Here is a 9,276-nt window from a genome sequence, read left to right as displayed (position 1 = left end):
CTGTGCCATTGGCCTGCTCACTCAGCTCCCTGCTCCAGTCCCATGCACTGGTAAAAGATGATTTACTCAAATGTCCCCTGAATTGATCCCGATTCACTGCTCACTGATCTCCTCCAGAGTCCTGTCTGGAGGCACAAAGGCTTGGGAGACCTTGCTGGGAAAGTCTGAGGCAAAGAGGACACAGAGAATCTCACATCTATCTACACCTGCTCTTCCTAATTTCAGCAGTGGCCACACAGGATCTTTGTTTTTCCTTTAACTGTTCCTGAAGCAGTAAACCCTCCTTATGGTGCCCTTCCATTGCCTTTCAAGTTTAGACTGAGTTCTAATTTGGACTATTGCTAGCCTTTTAGGATGCTGTCCTGAAGACCAGCTGTCCTGAACTCTGCCACCATGCCTTGGCAGTTCATTCCATCAGTGTAACAGCTCTCTCTACGACATTAACAGCTCCCACTCATCCTGTCTGTGCCCCTGGCTGAGGGCATTGCTGCACATTTGGGCTGAAGCAACAAAGCTGTGGAACCAGGCCAGCTCATATTTGCCATAAGGAATCCTGGTACCAAGTTTGTAATTTAACAAGGCTTGTAGTGATCCTGAGTGTGTAAAGGCAGAGACAAGGCATGGACAAAAGAGAGCTGCATGTCTTACTAGCCCCAGGTCTAAGGACCCAGGAGGAAAGAGACTCCTAAGCCATCACACTGAGGTTTACTGGGAACTTCAGCAAGTGCCTTCACCCCCACCAGCCCACAGATAACACCAGCATCACCTTTCCAGGTTCATCAGGGTTTTCGTGACCTGTTTTTTAACGCCTGCACACACAGAGCAGTGCAGTGCAGCGCTGCGCACAGGGGCTGGGCTGGGGTCTGTGAGCACTGGCAGGGAAGAGACGCGGGGCCAGAGAAACAGCTCCCGGCTGGGACAGCTCCAGGCAGTGAAGACAAGGGCAGGGAGGGAGGGAAATGCTAAGGGAAACCCTGTTGCCGGGGAGATATGGGCACCTCCCGGCCACCCCTGCAGTGCCAATGCCTTCCCTGAGCAACACCCCTCTTGTCTCCTGTTCCGCCTAGCAAAGCCCCCAGCCAGCCCGTGGGGTCTAGGGTGTTAGTCACCTCCTCGTCCATCTGCCAGCAGGAGAGACAAAGTGCATCTCTCCTGCCATGTGTCCCTTTCCCGCTGAGCAGGGGCTGAGGGTGACTGCCCTGCACTGTCACCGTCCGGGAGGTGGTGTGCTGTGCTGGGTAAGGGAAATGCTTTCCTGAGTGCCCCCTGTCTCTCTCCTTGCCTCCCTCAGCTGCTCTTGGTCTTGATGTCAGGCTCTCTGGGAATGGGAGTTTCAGCTGCAGAGTCAGGCACTGATCTTGTGGGTCCTCCCATTTGGGTGTGTTTATGGCAATGAGGTGTCCCAGCTTTCCTCTAACCTGTGACGCTCTGGGCAATGCAGTCTGTGAGGCTCGGGAATGAGCTGACCCTCCCTTAACCAGATGCCATCATTAGCACAGCTGGCTACCTCCTTGGGGTGTCCTTCCAAGCTGTGAGCTGCCTTCCAGCATGCAAAACTGCCCTATAGCACCTTTATGTTATCTGAAGGCCCCATGGAGAAGTGCAGAGATGCTACAACAGAGAAAATGCTGTTGGGTTTGTGAAATGAGCCATGTGTGTCCTCGGCTACATGTGGGGCGTTGAGACCTTGAGAAAGGGTGAGACATTTAGTGGTCTGCAGTGGATCCCTCTGCTCTCAGCAGTGTCTGGTGGCTTTTCAGGGTAAAGTGGGAGTGTGATCACCCTCCATCTCAGAAAGATGCAAGCCCAGGGCAGCTGGGAACAAGATGAAGAAAAAGACTGGCTCTCCTCACTCTGCACTAAGCCACAGGCACTCCTCTTGCCTTGCAGGACTCCCTCTGTTCTCCCTGAGGGCAGCAGAAATGCTGAGGCTTTCTGACATCCAAACACACTCCCCAGGGGAGATGGAGGGAAGCTGTAAAACTAACCTCTCCAACTGCCTTCTGCCATCCCCATTCCTTAGCACTGGGAGCTGCAGATGCTGACAGGCCCTTCTGGGGTGGGACCAGTTTCATCTGACAAAGTCAAGCACCAGCACTGGACCCTGCACCCACCATTTTCATGAACTGTTTCCTGCAGAGCAGGGCTGACTCCTCAGCAGGCAGTGGGAAGAGCCCCTGCTCCTCATGGCACACTCAGCCAGCACCAACCTGAGCTCCAGGCACGGAGCTGAAGGAAGTTCTCCTAGAAAAGGAAGAGGGTGGGTGCGTGTGTCAAGGAGAGGGTCCAGGGGAAATGGACTTGATTTTGCTCAGGGAAGTCTCCCCTGACTGCCCACTCCATTTCCTTCCTTGGACAGTGTCCCATGCCCAGAGGAAGGACATGTCCAACAGCAGCTCCATCACCCAGTTCCTTCTCCTGGCATTCGCAGACAAGTGAGAGCTGCAGCTCTTGCACTTCTGGCTCTTCCTGGCCATCTACCTGCTTGCAATCCTGGGCAACAGCCTCATCATCACCACTGTAGCCTGTGACCACCACCTCCACACCCCCATGTACTTCTTCCTCCTCAACCTCTCCATCCTCGACCTGGGATCCATCTCCACCACTCTCCCCAAAGCCATGGCCAATTCCCTGTGGGACACCAGGACCATCTCCTTCTTGGGTTGTGCCGCTCAAGTCTTTCTGTTTGTATTTTTCATATTGGCAGAGTATTTTCTTCTCACCGTCATGGCTTACAACCACTACGTGGCCACCTGCAAACCCCTGCACTACGTGACCCTCCTGGGCAGCAGAGCTTGTGTCGACATGGCAGCAGCTGCCTGGGGCACTGGGTTTCTCCATGCTCTCCTACACATGGCCAATACTTTTTCACTACCACTCTGCCAAGGCAATGCTGTAGACCAGTTCTTCTGTGAAATCCCCCGGATCTTCAAGCTCTCTTGCTCACACTCCTACCTCAGTGAATTTGGGCTTGTCATGTTTAGTGCTTTTGCATTTTGATGCTGTTTTGTTTTCATTGTGGTGTCCTATGTGCAGATCTTCAGGGCCGTGCTGAGGATCCGCTCTGAGCAGGGACGCCACAAAGCCTTTTCCACGTGCCTCCCTCACCTGGCCGTGGTCTCCCTCTTTCTCAGCACTGGCACGTTTGCCTACCTGAAGCCCCCCTCCATCTCATCCCCATCCCTGGATCTGGTGGTGGCAGTGCTGTACTCGGTGGTACCTCCAGCAGTGAACCCCCTCATCTACAGCTTGAGGAACCAGGACCTCAAGGATGCCTTACGGAAACTGATCCAATAGGTGCTGTATTTCTCTGACAATAACCTGCCTCCCTTCGTCTGCACATTTCTCAGAGTTTGTCCTAGTCCACAAGTCTGCTTTTTCTTTTGTGATAATTCTACTTAGAGATAATTTGCTGAGTTCATATTCCTGTGGACATTTGATCCTGTTGTGTCTGACTCTTGCACAACATGGTGTCACGTGTGGCCTGTCAGTTTGCAGCTCTTCAATAAATGGGGATCTCCTGGGTACAGTTCCTTGCTTCTTCCTCCAAAGTTACTTCTTTGAAAATGCCCAAGGACTTGGTCTTTTACAGTTTCTGTTCTCCTTTTGCTCTCAATGGTTTTGGAGTTAAGCTCAGGGTAACGCTGGGTTCCACTGGATGAAAAGTTCTGCTTTTAAAGGCTCTCTTCTTGGTGTCCAGTGGCAGTGGAGATGGCCCATGAGCTCGTCATTATTTCCTCAGGTTGCTTCCTGTTTGACAAGAGTGATAACACGTACCGGACTCTTTGAAAATGAATTTGTAAGGGTCAGGAGAGGATGGGGAATCCCCACGTGCCCTGGGGTTGGAATCAATGGAGACTCAGAAGGTGGAATACCCTCAAATGTGAAGTTCCCCAAAAGTAAAGCACTAAATTGATATATCCACTAAGAAGGACTCTGCAGTGCCATGGGAGTCAGTGGGGACTAGCCTGAGAGTGCCTAGCCTCTGCTTCCTCATGCCCATGTGGCCAGCACTAGCCGTGGGGCTGATGGGGAGCCTGAACCCTGCTGTCTTCCCCCCAGCAGCTGCTGTGGCCTTCAGAGGGGCTGGGGCTGTGGGGTGAGTGCCCAGAGCTCTGCAGCAGCCTGCACTGGGAAGTGCCATGGAGCCAGCCCAGGCTGGGCTGCTCTGCTGGGCTGGGCTGGGGAGAGGGCAGGGGAGGTGGGGAGAGGTGGGGAGGGCCTGGGCTGGGCTGGAAAGAGCCCAGGAGAGAAAAACACCGGTGTAGAGCTAAGGTGTGTGAGTGTGTGGGGTAGGGGCAGCCAGTGCTCCCAGTGCAGAGCCAGGTGTCATGGTGAAAGGAAGCAAGGCATCCAAGGTGCAGAAGAGACGGGCCTGGTCTGTGCCATGTGCCCTGAACACCCCAGGGAAGCTGCTGCAGGAAATTGTCCCCGACCAGTCCCACCCACTGGCCATTTCCATCTCTGGCCATACACCCCAGCTCTGAGGAAGGACCTTTGCTGCATGGTCACGCCTGTCCTCCTCTGGGGCTCAGTCATACCCAAGTCTACTGCCATTATTAATAAAAAGGGATGCAGTTTCCTACTGACAGCCATTACACACCAAATCCCACAGCTCTTGCCACAGCTGGTCTCTCAGCCAAGCCCATTCTCAGACAGCTCCAGCTGGATCAGGTGCTCATGACCTTGTCATGACAAATACTGAATACTTCCATTGAGTGAGATCCCAAGTCAGAGGATTTCTTTACATTCAGTTTATAGGCTAAAGCACCCCATGCTCTGCAGATATGTCAGAAACTTCCTTATTTCAATATCTATCGATTGCCGATTATTATCCTGCCCAGTAATACAGTTACAAGACTGCTTTCACCTTCCTAAAAGCTTAGAATCATAGCATCATAGAATTGTTAAGGTTGAAAAGGACCTCAGAGATCACCGAGCCCAACCTGTTTACCTAAGAGCCTGGTCCACCTCTAAACCATGTCCCTAAGCACCACATCCACGCGTTTTTTGAATACTTCCAGGGGCCGTGATTGCACCACTTCCCTGGACAGTCTGTTCCAGTGCCTAACCGCTCTCTGCGTGAAGAAATTTTTCCTAATATCAGATCTAAATCTCCCCTGGCACAACTTGAGCCCGTTTCCTCTTGTCCTATCCCTTGTTACTTGGCAAAGAGACCAACCCCCACCTCACTACAACCTCCTTTCAGGCAGTTGTAGAGAGCAATAAGGTCTCCCCTCAGCCTCCTCTTCTCCAGACTAAACAGCCCCAGCTCCCTCAGCCGCTCCTCATAGGGCTTGTGCTCTAAACCCTTCACCAGCTTTGTTGCTCTACATTGGACACGCTCTTGCACCTCCATGTCCTTCTTGTAGTGAGGGGTCCAAAACTGAATACAGGATTCAAGGTGCAGCCTCACCAATGACGAGTACAGAGGCACTATCACCTCCCTGGTCCTGCTGGCCACACTACTCCTGACACAAGCCAGAATGCCATTGGCCCTCTTGGCCACCTGGGCACACTGCTGGCTCATGTTCAGGCGGCTGTCAACCAACACCCCCAGGTCCTTTTCCTCTGGGCAGCTCTCCAGCCACTCCTCCCCCAGCCTGTAGCGTTGCATGGGGCTGTTGTGACCAAAGTGCAGGACCCTGCCCTGAGCCTTGTTGAATCTCATACAGTTGGCCTCGGCCCATCGACCCAGCCTGTCCAGGTCCCTCTGTAGGGCCTTCCTACCCTCCAGCAGATCAACACTTCCACCCAACTTGGTGTCGTCTGCAATTGTCATAGGACAATTCAGGGTGGAATGGTCTTGTACTCAGGAGGTCTCTAGTTCTACCTTTGGTTCCAAGCAGGGCCAGCTCTGAGGTCTGAGCAGGTTGCTCCATAAATGTCAGCACCCCTGTACAAAGTCTGCCACCATTACGGAAATGGAGATGAGGCATTTGACCAGCTCCTTGAACCCAAGAATGGGTATGCCATGCCTCCTGAGATTCCCAGGAACACCTAAGCTTTGTGTGCAGAGAGGCGTGAGTCCTCCTTTGGTGTCCTGGCCAGTCTCCTGGCAAATGCGGTGCTTTAGGCTGTGGAGAGACTCAAAAGAATCTTTTTGACCAGGTTACGTTCACTTTTCATGCTGAAATGCAGGGCAGATGAAGGGAGCTCAGAGCTTCCAGGCTCTCTGCTGGGCAGTTAGGACTTCAGAAACCAGAAATGCAGGTAACGGTGGTGTGTCAGTGTCCAGCACATGGAAATGTTGGCTTCCTTTGTGCCTTTGCACTAATCTGGCATCTGTCCCTTGGCCGCCTTTGGCTAAAGAAGAAACAGCTGCCCTCTTTCACCCCCTCCTCCACAAAACAGGGAGAAAAGATAGGAAGCAGGGATAATTTAAGGGCAATACTGTCTAAGAAGTGTAATATTTAAAAGTAATATTTAAATGATAACGAAGAGCTAGCAGTGAGACAAAAAGCACTGTTCTAAGAACTTCATGCCAGAAGCTAACTACTGAGCACTTATGGCTATTTTGTCAAGTAAAAATGAATGTTGGAATGAAATTAAAGTGCTTTAATTAATCATAATGAAGAATAAGAAGGAACTCCCTTACAGCACTTTGCTGTTCCTGTTATTATAGTGATAGTACCGCTCATTCCTTAAACAGCCTTGAGAGCTGCTTTATTTTTCTCATTTCCAAAGCTCCACCTACTCAGATCGTCAAATCTCTGTGACCCAAATGTCTCCAACCTTCTCTCATCAAAGGTCTTTTACCCCAGGACACTTCTCACGATCACTTCACTGCCCAGTCTCTATTTTACATCCGGGTGAAGTCAGGGTATTCCTTTGCAAAGCCTTCCCCACAAAAGCCTTTTCTGTGTGCTAATCCCACTGGTATCATCACCTCCTGCTGGGTACAGCTCCATCCTCTTTCTGCAGAGCTCCATGGGATGGGCAGTTTTCCTGTTTCTTCTGCCCATTCACCTTCACAACCTTTTTGGATTGTCTGCGTATCAAATGCTGTCTCAGGAAACACGTTTATCACCCACAGTTTCAGCCGTTCCCAGTTGTGCTGATGATTTTAAAAAGCTGCATGAAGAAAAGGAACAGGGGGATGTTTGGAGTGATGGTGCTTGTCTTCCTAAGTCACCGTTACGCGTGATGGAGCCCTGCTTTCCTGGAGATGGCTGAACACCTGCCTGCCCCTGGGAAGGAGGGAATGAATTCCTTGCTTTGCTTTGCTTGCACACACGGTTTTTGCTTTACCTGTTAAACTGCCTTTATCTCAACCCACGATTTTCTCTACTTTTACGCTTCTGATTCTCTCCCCCATCCCACCGGGGGGGTAGTGAGCGAGCGACTGTGTGGTGCTTAGCTGCTGGCTGGGGTTAAACCACGACAAACAGGAACTCCAGAGGTCTCTGGGCCCCTCTTCCAGTGCTGGACTGGCCCCCTGGTGATTTTTTTTTCTTTTTATTCTTTATGTCAAGTTAGTCAAGCATTACACAGCTCAGTGCAAGACATCATAGACAGGGGAAGATGACCTTCATTTCTTTTAACTTTTTTAAGCTGATTCCACACAGGACACTGTAGATAGTCCGTGGCATCTAGCAAGTGATTTCTCAAGCCTGAGGGCAGTCATCTCTTCATCGGTTGTGTCACCCTCTGGGCCCTACTGACTACTGACCATGCTTTGACTCTTTCCCTTGAACGTTACGTTGGTCAGACGCAGCTTGAAGTAGCTATTGGCGTCACGCTCTTGAGGGGCACTGAAGGTGCTCTAGAGTACAAAGATATCATGGTGGGGCATGGCGTAACAGGAATGCCTCAGGAGACCTCTCCCCTTCTTGAGGAGGATGAAAGCCAGGCTGGACACATGGTTTTGTCTGAGCAAATACGGGATGCTTTGTTCAGGCAACCACGTAACCCAGTGGGACTTTTGGTACTGCTTGGGACTATTTTACATCCTTGGTAGCGTCACTTTGTCCATAGGAGCCTCCTCAAGGCAATTCTCACTTCCTTATTCCTCAGGCTATAGATGACAGGGTTAAACATGGGGGTCACAACTGTGTAAAACAGGGCAAGGTATTTGTCGGTGTCTACCGAATCCCTTGACCGTCGCTTTAAGTAGACGACTGTGGCCGAGCCATAGAAGAGCATCACCACCCCAAGGTGTGACGAGCAGGTGGAATAGGCTTTGCGTCTGCCCAGACCTGAAGGCATTTTCAGAATCGCCCTAATAATTTGAATGTAAGAAGTAACTATTAAGGAGAAGGGAAGGATTGCGAAGAGCAGGATGATGGTGTACAGCATCACTTGGTTCCAGAACGTGTCTGCACAGGCCAGTTCCAGCAGAGGGGGGACATCGCAGAAAAAGTGATGGAGGTCATGGGATGCACAGAAGGGCAAAGTGAACAGCTGGTAGGTCTGTCCTACTTGCACTGGTACGACAGCCACCCAGGACCCCACCACCAGTCTGATGCAGAGACCCCTGCTCATGACGAGGGTGTAGCGCAGGGGGTCACATATGGCTATGCAGCGGTCGTAGGCCATGGCAGCCAGGAGAAGGCATTCAATGCTGCCCAGCAAAACCAGGCAATACAGCTGGGCAGCACAGCCCAGGAAGGAGATCCTGCCATCCGCCCGCAGGAAACCCACCAGCATTTTTGGCAGAGTGACTGATGTGTAGCAGATCTCCAGGGTGGACAAGTTCCTCAGGAAGAAATACATGGGGCTGTGGAGGCTTGAGTCCACCACTGTGATGAGTGCAATCAGGCTGTTCCCTGTGAGGATCATGAGGTATATGGCCAGGAATGCTGTGAAGCACAGGCCCTGCAGGCCGGAGTGGTCAGAAAATCCCAGAAGAACGAATCCGGATCCAACGGTGTGATTCTCCAAGCCTTTTCTTTGGGGCATTTTCCCTAGACAGAGCAATCCAAACAACAAGCTCTTAGAGGATGCTAATGGCCTGTCCACCATCCCACACACTTCAAGCCTAGAGAAAGACTACGAACATCAGCGTGCACGTGATTGCAGGATTAGGCGAGCTGGACCAAGATCTGCCTGAATGTCTGGAAATCTAACACGGTTTGATTGCTGCAGGAGGAGGGTTAAAAAGAGGAAAGAACAGAATCCTTGAGCCTGAATGGCTGGTTTTTTTTTTTAATATGGGTAAAAGAAACTTGACATTCTTTTTCAGAGTTGATTTTCTTAAACAGAATACCTGGTGAGAGATGAGAAAAAAAGGAAGAAAAAGGATAAATACTCACCCCTTTAAGAACAGTCTTGCTT

General features: G+C 51.2%; 1 protein-coding gene and 1 pseudogene across 2 annotated transcripts; one reads left to right on the top strand and one right to left on the bottom strand.

Moving 5' to 3' along the window:
* Positions 1-2,382: 2,382 nt before the first annotated feature.
* LOC309603753 (olfactory receptor 14J1-like) lies at positions 2,383-3,297 on the top strand (annotated as a pseudogene). Its single transcript has one exon. The product of its transcript is annotated as an olfactory receptor 14J1-like (transcript).
* Positions 3,298-7,962: 4,665 nt separating this feature from the next.
* LOC309603748 (olfactory receptor 10AG1-like) lies at positions 7,963-8,901 on the bottom strand (the record flags this gene model as incomplete). The annotated part of the gene is made up of 1 exon (XM_082338668.1): positions 7,963-8,901. The coding sequence occupies one exon, from the start codon at positions 8,899-8,901 to the stop codon at positions 7,963-7,965; it is 939 nt and encodes a 312-aa protein (XP_082194794.1).
* Between the last annotated feature and the right edge of the window lie 375 nt (positions 8,902-9,276).

Source organism: Platalea leucorodia (assembly GCF_965183815.1).
Source record: "Platalea leucorodia genome assembly, contig: HAP1_HAP1_SCAFFOLD_192, whole genome shotgun sequence".
NCBI lineage: Eukaryota > Metazoa > Chordata > Aves > Pelecaniformes > Threskiornithidae > Platalea > Platalea leucorodia.
The sequence above is the reverse complement of the archived record's forward strand: the minus strand, read 5'-3'. Positions and strand labels throughout refer to the sequence as shown.